Source organism: Mobula hypostoma, chromosome 4 (genome assembly GCF_963921235.1).
Source record: "Mobula hypostoma chromosome 4, sMobHyp1.1, whole genome shotgun sequence".
Lineage (NCBI taxonomy): Eukaryota > Metazoa > Chordata > Chondrichthyes > Myliobatiformes > Myliobatidae > Mobula > Mobula hypostoma.
In genome coordinates this window covers 109,669,789-109,685,482 of record NC_086100.1, presented here as the reverse complement: position 1 = coordinate 109,685,482, position 15,694 = coordinate 109,669,789, and the positions used below count along the sequence as shown (strand labels likewise).

General features: G+C 39.1%; 1 protein-coding gene across 2 annotated transcripts; it reads right to left on the bottom strand.

Moving 5' to 3' along the window:
- Positions 1–540: 540 nt before the first annotated feature.
- Positions 541–15,316, bottom strand: rrh (retinal pigment epithelium-derived rhodopsin homolog). 2 transcript variants are annotated; one of them, XM_063046347.1, is made up of 8 exons: positions 15,097–15,316; positions 14,275–14,465; positions 13,422–13,536; positions 12,002–12,155; positions 10,332–10,500; positions 9,665–9,843; positions 7,168–9,579; positions 541–4,021 (listed from the first exon to the last, which is right to left on the bottom strand). In XM_063046347.1, exons 1-7 carry the CDS (start codon positions 15,212–15,214, stop codon positions 9,474–9,476), a joined length of 1,032 nt encoding a protein of 343 aa, XP_062902417.1. In that variant the 5' UTR covers positions 15,215–15,316; the 3' UTR covers positions 541–4,021; positions 7,168–9,473. The 2 variants fall into 2 exon arrangements, with proteins under 2 accessions (XP_062902417.1, XP_062902419.1); XM_063046349.1 differs by having other exon boundaries at positions 13,437–13,536.
- Positions 15,317–15,694: the final 378 nt, after the last annotated feature.

The following is a 15,694-nucleotide window of genomic DNA, read 5'->3' as shown; positions in this document are numbered from 1 at the left end:
AAAGCTTTGAAGTACCAGCTTGAAAATCATGTAAAGGATATTCATCATTGAACTACACATAGAACAATGTTTTGTATTAAATTTCCCAAACCGAATGAATTACAGGCATCACACAAAATGCTGGAGGAACTCAGCAGGCCAGGCAACATCTATGGAAAAAAGTATGGTTCACGTTTCGGGCCAAGACCCTTCAGCAGTTCTAGAGGGTGCAGTTCTGCAAAGGGTTTCAGCCCAAAACGTCGACTGTACTTTTTTCCATTAATGCTGCCTGGCTTGCTGAGTTCCTCCAGCATTTTGTGTGGGTTGTTTGGATTTCCAGCATCTGCAGATTTTCTCTTGTGTGTGATGTAAGTATAGGCATACTGTATCAATAAGGAAGTTTTTGTAATATTATTCTCTTTTTTTAAATTACTTACAGAAATTACTTGCAAAATAATTGAAGGGAGATGGGTTGTAGAGAGAAAAGAATTGCAAAGGATCAATTTACTCAATTAAGAAAACCATTTATCTTGCATTCTTAATGCAGCTTGTACAGATAATTATCATTTAATTACAAATAAAAGGAGCCCAATACCCTTTCTGAAGAGAATTTACTGACAAACATCACAATTTTGCTTCCATATATCAGGAGGTTAGCAGTGTGTTTTAGTTTCTGGGAGGCACAGTACAGATCTGTCACAGATCATCCAGCAATTTGGAGTTTTGTAACCATCAGTGTGTTGCTTACTAACCATGAATTGCTGAGCATTTATTTTTAAGCACTATTATGACATGCCTTTAAACTGTCATTATGCTGCCAGGAAATTTGGGTGCAATAGATTGAAAAAAGCTGAATACACATGTATAAAGGAGTCCAGCTTTTTTAAAAATGTAAATGGACAAGGTGAGCTCCCTTACAAGTATACACCCAGAAGAACAGAGTTTATACGTTAAGATTACATGTCATTGCACTGAAAAACAAATCAGCAAAACTTTTGGTATGTTTTATTTTTTCAAAATCAGCTTCCTAATTTGAGTGCATGTTCCTGTTCTGCCCTCTGCTGGTGAAACATGACTTGTATTTGTTGTACATTCAATCATTATGGATCTTTCGCCTTTTCTGCTTTCAATGCATCCCAGAGCACTTTGTACCTGCTGGAGTCTGCTGTTTAAATCCAAGATTCTTTCAGAAGTCAGGAATGAGGCATAAAACAGGAACGTAACAGTGATGGGGGGGGGGGGGGGCAAGCCTAGGATAAAAACAGCTACTGTTACACACAGAGGTAAGGCAATGCCACGGATAAACACAATCCAATTCAATATATATTCAATACTGCTGTAAAATTAACATTCTCATCAAATTTAATTTAAATTCTCATTAAATTTAATGAGAAAATATTAGCCACAATGCTCAGTTTTCCAAAATTATACTTTGTATAACTATTAAACTGTCATGTATATAAAGGCTACTTAAATATAAGCAGATAATTAATTGGTAAACTGCAAAGAAAATGACAATTAAAATTAAACAGTCCTAATGAGGTACCTATGCAGTAGATAAAATGAGTGCCAACGTACATACAATGTTCACAAAGAGCAACTTGATTATGAAATAATCACCTGGAGCAGGGGTTCCCAACCTGTTGTCCACAGACCCCTCCGTCCATGACATAAAAAGGTTGGGAACCCCAACAAGCAGCATCTGTAGGAGGGAAAGGAATTGTTGAAGCTTAGGGTTGAAACCCTGCTTCAGAATTGAGAGGGGAGAGGGAGGAGCCTGAAGTGATTGGTGGACTGAAGAGGGGAGAAGAATAAGAGGCAGGTTGAGCCATGTAGATAGGAAAAGGTGCAGTTGGGAGGTAGAGACAGGTGGGTGGTAAATGTGGGTGGAGGGGGAAAAAAAGAGGCAGATGGAGCAAGGGGCAGGAGGGAGAGTTCAGTTGGAGACAACTGACCACTTTCTTCAAAATAGCATCTTTTATGTTCTCTTGCTTTAACATCACATAGAAAGTTCAGCACTTCTACTAAACGTTTGTGCACTTTTGTGCTTGACAACTGAACCTAACATTTCCAGATTCTGAAGAGGAAGTGTATCATACACAATTAGAAAGAGAGACATAAAAGTCCCCCAATATCGAACAATATCACCTCACTATCAGAACTGCCTAATGGGCCACCTCCACCTGCATACTTTGGCTGTGCTCCTCCACGCGTACAAACAGAAGCTGAAATAGGAGGATCCAATACAGAGTTGGTATGATGAAATTGATGAGTTTCTATAATCTATATCAACACACACGAAATGCTGGAGGAACTCAGCAGGTCAGGCAGCATCTATGGGGTGGACCTTTCATCAGGCCGAGACCTTTCATCAGGACTGGAAAGAAGGGGAAAGATGCCAGAATAAGAAGGTGGCCGGGAGGGAAAGGAGGACACAGGAGGAGCTTCTACTCAACTTCTTTGAGTTGGTAGTCAGCTCCATTTTCAAACACACAGTTGACAGCTTAGACAAGTATGTCACCATCATCACAGACTTTATCATGAAGTGTGTTGAGGACAATGTACCAAAGAGAAGAATCCAGGTGTTCCCAAACCGGAAATCATGGATGAACAGGGAGGTCCACTCTCTACTAAAGTCTAGGACTGAAGCTTTCAAATCAGGTGACTTTGACCTGTACAAGAAATCAAGATATGACTGCCATAAAGCTATCAAAGATGCCAAGAGACATAAACAGCCCAAAATTAGATGCCAAACAAGCCATTAGTTGTGGTAGGGCTGATGTGCTACAACAGGCTACAAATCAAAGTTGGGCAGCATCGCCAACACCAGTACCTCCCTTTCTAAAGAGGTTAAAACATCCTTTGCATGCTTGGAACAAGAGGGGATTGGTGTGTCTGCACCCAACCGACAGCCTCCAGTACACCTGAACCCACAGTCACCATTGTGGATGTAAGATTAGGCTCAGATGGTGTTCCTGGCCGTGTCCTTCGATTCTTTGCAGCTCAGCTGGTGGACGTATTTCCAGACATTCTTAAACTCACCCTGCTTCTGAGATTCCCACCTGTGTTAAGAAGACCACTATTAGATTAGATTAGATTCAACTTTATTGTCATTGTGCCAAGTACAGATACAAAGCCAATGAAATGCAATTAGCATCTGACCAGAAGTGCAAAAGAATACTATTTACAAAATAACTGCGAATAAGAAGTGCTACAGCATACAAATATAAAAGTACTGAGACAGAACAATACAGATGCAATACTGCTTGGCGCTGTGATGTGAGGTTCAGCAGGGAAGAAGTTCTTCCTGAGCCTGCTGGTGCGGGAGTGGAGGCTCCTGTAGCGCTGACCAGATGGGAGGAGTGTGAAGAGTCCATGGTTAGGGTGAGATGCATCCTTAATAATGCTTTTCGCCCTGCCCAGGCAGCATTTATGGTAGATGTTCTCAATGGTGGGCAATTGGGTGCTAATAATCAGCTGGACAGTTTTCACCACACGCTGGAGTGCTTTGCGATCCAATAGGGGACAATTGCCATACCACACTGAGATGCAGTTGGTGAGTATGCTCTCAATGGTACAGCGGCAAAAGTCTGTCAGTATCCTGGGACAGAGGTGAGCTTTCTTGATGCTCCTGTTGCACCTTTTTGATCAGGATGGAGTTCAGGGACCAGGTGAGATCATCGGAAATGTGGACACCAATGAATTTGAAGCTTGATACACGTTCCACTACAGCTCCATTGATGTAGATGGGGATGTGAGTGTGGCTCCTAGCATGCCTGAAGTCCACAATGATCTCCTTGTTCTTCTGGGTGTTAAGGGCCAGGTTGTTGTCGGCACACCATGCGGCCAGATGCTGGACCTCGTCCCTGTAGGCCATCTCGTCATCCCCTCTGATCAGGCCAACCACCGTGGTGTCATCTGCGAACTTGATTATGGAGTTAGAACCGTGTACAGGAACGCAGTAATAGGTGAAAAGGGAGTACAGAGGAGGGCTCAGCACACAGCCTTGAGGCACGCCGGTGTTCACCTATTATCCCGGTAGCTAAGGGAAACAAGGTAATATGCCTTAATGACGACTTAATAACCTAGTGCCTCTGACATCCATCCCTATGAAGTGTTTCAAGAATTTGGTCTTAACGAGCACTCTCTCCAGTCTCCCAAACAACTTCAACCCACTGTAATTCAACCACTGTCAAAACAGGTCTAGAGTAGACACCTCCCTGGTTCTACATTTATCTCTGGGGCATCTGAACAGTAAAGATACCCATGTCACAATATTGTTAATTAACTACATCGCCACCTGCAACATTCATCAATTCATACAAACTCATCATCTTGAGGCGTGGGAGTCAACACCTCCCTCTACAACTGGATCCCCGACTTCCTGGCCAACAGACCACCATCAGTAAGAGCCTGCAGCAAAGTAAACCACAAGACTTTGGAACAATTAGGCTAAACAGTCATGGCTGATTTAGTTTCCCTCTCAATCCCATTCTCCTGCCTTCTCTCCATAACCGTTGACACCCTTACTAATCAAGAACCTATCAACATCTTCTTTAAATATATGGCTTCCACAGCTGTCTGTGGCAATGAACTTCACCACCCTCTGGCTAAATTCCTCATCTTTTTTCTAAAGGAATGCCTTATGTTCTGAAGCTGGTCCTAGCGTCTCCCACTATTGGAAACATCCTTTCCACGTTAACTCTATCTAAGCCTTTCAATAGTTGGTATTTTTCCGAAACTCTAGTGGGTGCAGGTCCAGAGACATCAATCGCTCTTCATACAGTATGTAAACACTTCATTCCTGGAAACATTTTTGTGAGCGTGCTCTGGACCCTCTCCAATGTCATCATATTCGTTATTAAATATGGAACCCAGAAATGTTCACAATACTCCAAGTGTGGTCTGACCAATGCCTTATGAAGCCCCAGCATTACAGCCTTACATTCTCGTCCTCTTGAAATGAATACTAACACTGCATTTGCCTTCCTTATTACCAACTCAGTTTTCAAGTATTACCAACTCAACCTTTAGGGAATCTTGTACAAGATTTCAAGGACTACCAAGTTCCTTCACACTTCCAATTTCTGAATTTGATCCTTGCTTAGAAAAGTTAGCCAGCTGGTGGTGTAGTGGCATCAGCGCTGGACTTCAGAGCGAAGGATCCCAAGCTCAAATCCAGCCAGGTCCCTTGCACGCTTTCCATCCAGTTGGGTTGAGTGTCAAGCTAGCAACTCGGCCTCGTAAAAATAAGAAAGCCTGCTAAAAAAAAATGCCGTCATGACGGCATCCCGATGACTCCACCTGGAGTTAAGGGCTTTCTTCGTCTTCTAGAAAATAGTCCACACTTTCATTCCTTCTACCAAAGTGCATGACCATACACTTCCCTACACACACACCTCTGCCACAATATTTCTCAACGCTTGTGCCTCCTACTCTAATCTCTATACAATCATGACAGCGTAGCCAGATTTTGCTTTAACTCCATCTATAAGTTTGCAGATGATACATTTGAAGAAGCCCCGTCTTGGAGTACAGGAAGGAGATAGCGAGCTTAGTAATATCGTATCACGTCAACAACCTTTCCTAGGATGTGAGCAAGCATAAGAGCTGGTCAGTGACCAGGACGGGGAGAGGTGTACATGCTCCCGTTTCCATTAACGGCAGTGAGGTCAAGGGGGTTGAGGTCTTCAAGTTCCTAGGAATGAACATCATCAATAGCCTGTCCTGGTCTAACCACATACCAGTCAAGAAAACACACCGACTCTACTTCCTCAGTAGGCTAAAGAAATTTGGCATGTCCCTGTCAACCATTTCCAATTTTTCGCAATGCACCATGGAAAGCATCCTAGTTTGGAATGAAACTGCTCTGCATGCGATCTCAGGAATAGCTCCGCACATCATGGAAACCAGCTTCCTGTCAATAGATTCTGTCTCAGTAAAACAGACAGCATAATCAAAGACCCCCACCAACCCCAGATGTTCTCTCTTCTCCCCTCTTCCATTGGCCAGAAGATACAAAAAAGCCTGAAAGCATGTACAACAAAGGCTCAAGGCCGACCTCTAGTTGTAAGCCTATTGAATCATTCCCTAGTACGATAAGATGGACTCCTGACCACACAGTATACCTTGTTATGACCCTGCAACTTATCGTCTGCTTGCTCTGCACTTTATTCTGCATTCTGTTATTGTTTTATCTTGCACTACCCCAGTGCACTGTGTAATGAATTGAACTGCATGATCATTATACACGACAAGCTTTTCACCGTACATGTGACAATAATAAACCAATTCCAATTCCCACCCAACTCCTTCACTAATCCTTCCTGAGCACTATGCCTATAGATTAGTCTATCATCGAGACCTGGGTTGCCAGTGGATTAACCGGCTGTTATTATGCACAATGTAGTAAGTTTGCACTAACATCTGCTCCATCTTCTAATTTAAGCTCAAGTATAAGTAAATCAATAATAAAACAAAACAAAATAAAAACAGCAGGGGTCCCCAACCTTTTTTATGCCGTGGGCCAATACTATTAAGCAAGGGGTCTGTGGTTCCCAGGTTGGGAAATCCTGCTTTAGAGGTTAGGCAGTATCCCAGAAGAGGAAAACAGCGTTGACATTTTGTGCTAATTATCCTTCATTACAACCTGTTGAGTATTTGCAAGGATTGTTGTTTTATTCAGACTCTCCATCACCAGCACTATTTCAGCTATGTACAAATGCGTGCTCGTGGTTTTGTCTCCAGAAAATCTATAATTTGTCTACATTATTTATGATGTGAAAGGTACTTGAAAGTATTACAGATTCAATGCCTGAAAGTAAAACAATAATGTACTTCATGAGGTGGATGTAATGTGTTATGATGAAAGCTTTCAAAGTAACTAGGCAGTTCCACCCTTGTTCCTGTAAAGATGTGAGATCACGATTTCTCTTGGGTCAATTTGATGCATTGTTAAAGGCCACCCGTGTCTTCTGTGATTTGTTTATAATTGTTCTTAATAACTATAATTGACATTTTAAATTTAGTGCAATACAATTCCCAATAATAAACAATTGGATTACTGAACACCTTGCTCCACACAGTTTGATCTCCTGATCATTAAAAGATTATTATTTTTTTCTTAATGATAATATCTTTTGTGCATTATACTCAGTGTAAATTCATATTTTAGTATGCCTTAACAACCTGATTGGATACTGCAGCCTTTCTTCCCCTTTCACTGGTAACTGGCAGCCACCAGGCCCAATTCCAATCAACAAGTGGAGTCCATCCATGGATTTCTTTCCAAAAGAGCATCCATGTTCCTGATACCCTTCATATGATTTGCCATGCAGCAAGTATAGCAAATATTTTCCTGCATAAGATGATTAAAAAAAATACTTACAAAGTTAGTTCTTTCCTTCATGCATTGCACCTATTTTAATGTACTCCCTCACATAAGGCCAGTCCCACATCTTGGATCGGAGGTGCGACCTAGTTTCCAACAGATGGGCTCGTGACCATGACCAACACATCTTTTTGATACACACTCAGTGATCCTCTGACACAGTTCAACAATGCTGAGGAAAGTTATGGCCAAAGACAATAAAGTTACGAAGAAGATGCGGATATTTTGACACATTGAAGAAAGGAGCAGAATGATGAAATCTATGGCGTTGGAATCGGTTGTTTTTATATCCTTTTTGTAAGCTATTAATTGGATTAATGAAAGACTAAAATTGTAGTTTTAATCATAGGTTTTACTGCCATAATTTGCATTTTTAACAAACTCATGTATTTTTCACAGTATGTGATTCATCCCCACTTACTAGCAGAAGGCAGTATAGCAGTTACAAATACCTTTGCAGTTGTTAATCCGTTAAATACTAGCAGATTACACACATTATAATTGTTCTAATTATATAACCTTTCGATCGGATTCTGTTATCTAAGGAATTTTCTGTTATCTGGATTATAAAGGTGATAGATTTTTCAAAGGTGCCATCAACATCAGTAAGACAAAGGAGAAGGTGATGGACTTTAGGAAGACCAAGCCTGTATTGCTCCCTGTTACTATTGATGATGAGGATGTGGATGTGGTGAGGACCTACAAGTACCTGGGGATGCACCTGGATGACAGACTTGAGTGGAGCACCAACACAGAGGCTGTGTGCAAGAACAGCCAGAGTTGCCTGTACTTCCTGAGGAGACTGAGGTCCTTTGGAGTATGCAGGCCTCTCCTTCACATGTTCTACCATTCTGTTGTCACCAGTACAATCTTCTATGTGGTAGTGTGCTGGGGCAATGGCATCAACATGGGTGATGCCAACAGGCTCAATAAATTGATCAGAAAGGTTGGCTCTGCTATAGGAATCAAATTGGACATATTGGAGGCTATGGTAGAACAAATGACCCTATGGAAAATTCTGGCAATTCTGGACAATGTTTCTCACCCTCTGCATGCCACCTTGGCTGAACAGTGGAGCGCTTCTAGTAATAGACTAAGACAACTGCACTGTTCCAAGAGTGCAATATGAGGTCATTCTTACCCCTGGCCATTAGATTCTATAATGAGTCAACCTGTAGTTGGAAAAGTGAGGAAACCTCTCCTGTTAAAACGTTGGAGGTAACTTTTTTTTTATTCTTTCTTACTTTTCCTCTAATATTTGTATATCTGTGCACTTGTAATGCTACTGTGACACTGTAATTTCCTTTGGGATAAATAAAGTATCTATTTCTCCCTCCCTTTCTTTTCATTGAGTCTCTTTAATCTCTGCTTTGCTTCTCAGCTCCTCACTGAGTTTCAAAACTCTGCATCTTTCTTTAAATTTTAAAATAAACAATTGTGAAGAATCAATGAATCAAAGTTTCTTGCTCATTCCCATACTCGTAAAAAAAAAATCCAGGGGTTGAAAATTACAGAGATCCGATAATGGGCAGGTGGAAAGGATAAGAAAGGAAACTACACAAGTTGTCGTCATAAAGAAATAACAAATGAAATACTTTTAAATATATTAGAATACAGTAACTGATGCAAAGGTTTTGGACCTCAAAAATTTTTATAGTTAAGAGTAATAGAGAACAAAGAAATCAACCAAATGCTGCAATGATATTTCTAAGGAAAAATGGTGAAAAGTGACAAAATTGAAACTATGATCCAAAAATGATGATTAACTCCCTTTCAGCTTTAGGCATTACAGGGAATATATAGCAAACAGATAAACTCACTTGAAATAACTTAGAGGGGTCTGTATTGCACAAAAGCTTTAGGGGAGTGCATCATGTAGCAAAACTTTCTACACCATCTTATAAACAGCACATGAAGATGGAAGGCATTAAATAAAGGGATGCACAGAAATTCCATCCTGTAATGTTTCTGCAATATACTGAAATCCAGTTGAAAATAAAAAGTAACATTGACATCACTAGAAGATAAAACAGAGGTTTAACTGATGAGGATGATGATACGTGACACTTATCACAGAGCACAATGATGCAGACTTTGAAGAATTTCAATCTGTTAAAGGAGTCTGGGAGATGGTCATTGGTAAAGTGTGGGTGATAGTTAAATCCTGTTGAGTCTGACAGCGTATCATTGCAAAGATGGCTCTTCGAAATCTGGAAAGAAGAAAAACACACCGATATATTTTGGAAAATGCTACACATGAATGCCTCTATCCGCAAACAAATATTAGGCCCTTACTTCTTATTTGCAATGACATAAATGCAGGGATTGTAGAAAGTCGAAGATTTGGCAAAAAGTGGAGCAATAATTGCCATTGCAGCTGGGATGAGTTTTGGATCCCCAAAGGATGACCATAAGCAGACAACAGAGTAAGGAGACCAAGCCACAAGGAACATCACAATCATCACAACAGACATCTAGAAGATAAGAACATAAAGTTATATTTATATCATTTAAATTCATATTTTTTTCTTTTGTCACTGTGGAATCCCAGAATATAAACTGGTTTGATAAAAAGTAGAAACGTGGCCAGACTAAGTAGCACTTGTAACAGGGAGAACTTTTGGTTATATACTGAGATGGGACACCAAAAACCTGAACTAAGTGAAGGTAGGACCAGACAAGAGGATTGCTGAGGAAAAACAGTGAAGGGGAATGCAGTGGGCTCATCAAGCTGAGTATCTCAAAGAACACAAGACAGCATATATGGCTGAAATTATACCAGGGTTTTGTACTGCACATGATAAATTCTCAATCATGCTATTGGGAAAACGATGAAGGTAGAATGAAGGATATGATCACAGAAGACTGGAAAGTGACAAGAATATAACTGAACAAAAAACTTAAGTCTTATTTTGTTCCTCTAGGATATTGTAACTACATTGTGGAAGATTAAGTTTCTTACCTTTGTAACATCTAGTTGCTCAGACCAATCCAAGGTTATATTTTCCAGACCACTGTGCTGTGCAAATTGTCTCATAGTTTTTGACACATTGTAGTAACAAAAGAACATAATTGATAGTGGCACCACAAAATTAGCCACAAATACAGTCATTGTATAGGAAACAAATAGCCTAGAAATAAAAGTGGACAATAAATTAAATCAATTCACGACGATTGGCTAAGTTGCAATCATATCCCAAATAATTTATTTGTAATCAGTTATGCCTCATTTTGTAAACTAAATAATGCAAACTCCATAACAACAAGTTGGTCTGGGTCCACTCAATCCAATTGGATTGGAGAATAGATCAACTCAAGTGTGAAGAGAAAGACAATGCCAGAAATAAACATGAAGTATCACACACATAGTTACACCCCAACCTTCACATACATGTATTCCCTTTTCCCAAGGAAAAGAATCTGAAATGTAACAATTTCTGCATGTATGATTGACTTCAACTGTGACTAAAAAGTCTCCATATCAAGCAGAATGGGTAACATTTATAGCTTACTATCTACTTGTATTCTAAACAAGATATGTGATATGTTGCAGTTCCATACAATCATAAGGGGAAATTATCATTAAATTTAACTCTACAGTTCAAATTGTTGAAGTTAGATAGCTTAAAAGCATAATTCAAGCTGGTAGGTGACAGTTACTTTGTATTTTTCAATCCTAGCTGGGCCTAGCATAAAATCTATCTGAGTTCCGTTTGGAACCTGCCCAATCACCCAAATTAAAATAGTAATGGAATAGTAACAGTAAGATGAGAAAGTAAATGAGTATGCTTACATGAAAGTTTTCTGCTATTTTAATGGCAGTCTTTAACATGGTGGTGAACATTGGGAGCTCAGGTTGAAGCACCTGATGTGGTGTTCGATGAGCTTGGCAATTAGCTTGTAGACATTTTATCAACAGTCGAGGCGACATCCTCAGCCCGCAGTTGTTGGCGTATCTCTCTGAGAGTTCTCATGTTTATATAGGCTCTCATTCACCTGTCTCAATCCTGATTATCTAGCCTTTCAGTTGTCCTTTGAATTCTATTGGCACGAGTTTCTTTGGCTCTTAGGGGTTCAAAGATGGCATACATTTCTCCATAAACACATCAAAACGGTCACCATCTACGAATGGGGGCCTATATAAACAGAAGCACTTCCAGGGGAAACACCAACAGCTGCACACTGAGGACATCACCTTGCTAATTGCCAAGCTCGGCGAACACTACAACATCAAAGTCTTTAACATTTTATAGCTGACAGTTTCAATCTTATGTAGAACAGGCTTACAATATCATGGCCAGGTTTTTCCTAATTCTGGAGTGATTCAAAATTAAACAAGAAAGAACGAACCAATAGAATCACATTTTGCCATGAAGCTGTAATAAGTAAGAACTTCACAGTTGAGGTGCGGAAAGAAGAAAGGTGATGCAGGTAGAAATCTGGAAATACTTTGCATTGAAATGAGAAGGAAAACAGTAAATAAATTAATTTAAGTACAAATAGAATTAATTGAAAACATTGCCCTTTGACAGCATTGCCACAAAATGTTTTAATGTGCTTATTTTCAAAGTCAGAAACTGGAAATGTCTTTCTGAGAAAAAAATACGCAAAATAATTATAGAGAAAACATACGAGTCATTGTTCCTCCAGTTAATGGTACAAGTGGCTCCTGTTGGATCAGGTGCATAGCTTGCCCATCCAAGTACTGGCATGAGAGCCCAGAACAGACCGTTCACCCAGGCAACTAGAATGAGAGCCGAGTAGGTAGCAGCAGTCATCTTCCTTCCTGGTGACAATATTAGTTGGTAAATGAGCCACAATAGATTCACACAGCAATGCAAAATTCACTGTATCCACAAAACACTGCAAGTAATAACGAACCCCAGTTAATTACAAGGGTGTGCTACAGATGCAAGTTACTTGAAAATTAATATATTGTATGATACAAATATGCATTACTGTGGACTAGAGATACTCAACATGCTTATGAAGGGCAGATTTTACTGCACTCGGCTCACCAAAGAATTCTTGCCATGTTTTAGTTTGCATTGTACTGAAAAAATGAATATTAGTGTGGTATGTCTCTGTGATTGCACAGTTACTTTACTTTATTGTCACCACACAATTGATACTAGAGCGTACAATCATCACAGCAATATTTGATTCTGCGCTTCGCACTCCCTGGAATACAAATCGAAAGTAAATAGAAAAAATTTAAATTATAAATCATAAATAGAAAATAGAAATTAATAGTTATTAACCAAAGGGTTAGGAGAATAATGATGACCCAATGTAAGATAATGTTGATGCGCTATTAGAAAATGACATGTCTATTAGAGATGTTGAGACTGCAGCCTACACGATTACAAAAGTACACACAGCAAATACCTTACAGAAATTCTTTGCTAATGTTATCTTTTATATTTCATTGTGATGAAGAACAAGCATGTAGTACCACTTTGAGGAATAGAATTAGCTGAAATCCAGCAAGTTTTGTAAAGAGCAATGTCCTATTACAATCCTATTTGTATTCAGCTGCTCTGAGCTGAGAAAACAGCAATATACCAGTGCCTAGGATTTTGTTACATGGCATTTCTCATCACAGCTATGAGTTCTGAGGAAAACACTTCGAAATGAATGAGTAGATCTTCACAGGAAATGACAGAAAAATGATATAACTGTTCTGTCTGGGCCACTCTCACAAAGCACAGAATGTGTACTGACAGGTCCTGGCAGGTTTCCTAGCCACAATGCAGCACAAAGTGCAGTTGTTTGACCAGAAGATACAAGGAGAGAAAAGAAATTGGTACCAGTAGATGGAGAACCAAACAACACCCAAGGCTCCATTCACAGTTTGCATTGTACCTCCTATGTTTAAATGGTGACCTTGGCCATTCATAATTTCATCTACATGAATTGAGTTGTATTTTGCCTTCAATAACTATGGAAGTTAAGATAAAGAAAATGTTCAATTCAGAGCAATATAACTCTGAGATGAGAATAATATTCAAAACAATACAATGCAATCTTAATTATTCCATAATGAACTTACGACTATTGGCTTTACCTAGTTCAGGCTTACTAATGGTCAGGTACCGGTCAATTGCAACCACTGTAAGCAGTCCAATGCTTGCCATCCCAAAAAAGATATTTAGAGCTGCATATGCCTGAAAGAAACCAACACAATTGAAACAGAAAATGGAACAGTATCCAATCTAGTGGAAACAATTGCTTTAATACTGCATGGGGTAGGGTGCTGTCCTTCAGATACCTCCTCTCCAGCTGTTTTGCTTGGTGTCCGGTGGAAATTAATGCATCACCTTTCAAAAAGCAGGGAGATCTGTATTACATATGAAACGTTTTGTGATGAGAGATGATGTCATGTTGCTGAATTGAATGGTGTACATTTCATTGTTCCCAACTCAAACAAGCTGATTTGGGCTGTTCAATACAAGTATTTTCACTAGTATACTAAATTTAAGCATAGTTAGTATGAAAAAGATTATTCTTTGTCCTTCCTATACCATAAACAAAAACAAATATTTCTAAAACTTGTATTATTATATACACCCTTCTGTTACAGACTGGACTGTAAGCATTCTTGTTTCAATGAACTGGGATGCCTTATTTTGGATTAGTGATAACAAATGTATTTTTCCTGGTACATCTTGGTAAAGAAAACATACAAACTTAGAGGATAGAGGAAGAAAAGTGGAATTGAATTGCCAGTAGTTTTTCATTGATTCCGTTCTAATCTGAATTCCTGCAATTTCAGGGTAGCATATGCAGACATATACATACTTCTATAATAAATTTACTTTGCACTTTTGAACATAATTTTTCAGTGAAGAAAGTATTGCTCATATTTCCTCCAAACATTAACAATAGAATATCCACAAACTGACCTGACATCCTGAATAACCAAATTTCCAGCTACCATGCAGATCCGAAGCAGCAGACATGGGGTAGCCAATGGCACTCACCCCAATGTCAGTGAAAGCCAGGTTTGCAATTACTGCATTAGTTGCTGTGCGGAACTCCTTGAACTTAACAAACATAATTAATACCACTATGTTGCTGAGTAGACTTAATATTCCTGTAAAAAAGCACAATGACAAGTTTCTTATATTTAAATATGTCTATTTAAACATTTTTAAGACCTACACTATTGTTCTTTGCTAACACTAGCAGGCATTAAATTATAAAAATTGCATGAAACTTAAGACATAGAAGGAAGACGTGGCCCATATCCATAGTCTCAAAACCAGTCCAATCACATCTTCCAGTATTAGTATCTGTAATTTTGAAGGGCATAGCCTTCAAAGACTCATCTAATATTGTTTCATTGTGATTGGGTGGGGGAGGTACTTCATTTATCACCCATTCAGCCGGGTGAAAAATATCTTCTGTAACTTTGCTTGCATTCTAGCACTAACTTCTGTAAATCTATACTGTATCCCCAATTGCAAATATGAAATAGACAAACAATATTGACATTCTGCCAAAAATTTCAACTTACTAGCTCAATTGTGAGTTCAACATTATATAAATCTGTGTCTCCTATGCTGCAACATGATCTAATTCCATTGTAGGAATTAGTTCGACTAATAAAATATTCTTACTGGTCCAAAGAAAGTTAGTGTTCTTTTCTAACCACAAGCATGGAATATATTTTAATCCACTGTCTTGTTTACTATCCATCACTATTTTTAAACAAAATCACATACCTGCCATTATCAAATACGCTGCAACAATATTATGCTCCATCTGAGAAAAGACAGATTTGGGTTCCATTTCAGTGGATTCTGTGGAGAAATTGAAAAAATTTTCCAGAGGATCTTCCATTACAGCAGTAGAAAGCCCTTAGCATTCAAAAAGAATCTGGAAGATGTTGTTTGTATCTAGTCAAATGCAAACTTGGAGGCAACGACTTGCTTTCACACCACAATAGCCCATCATCACCATGCTTGCTGAAGGGTTAAATGGATCAACCAGTGAAAGGAATTAAAATCTGGAAAGCAAACTCATTCGTTACTTGAACAAAGAGTACCACAAATCTGGTACTTCATGGTGCCAGAATTACTCAAAAAAGGGTTTATACGAAGTCACATGTTGTTCCCCCCCCACACTAATTCACAATAAATAAATTGTACTTTAAGCACCATGCTGATACACACTGATTTCAGCTACGTACATTCCAAACTAGCAACTGCTTACACTGTACTATACTGTATGTAAAACTGACAAACCTAGATTACAGTATAGTTCATTATCAGCACTCGAAATATCTTTCTGCATGTTGTGTCCCTATCTGCATTCAAAGAG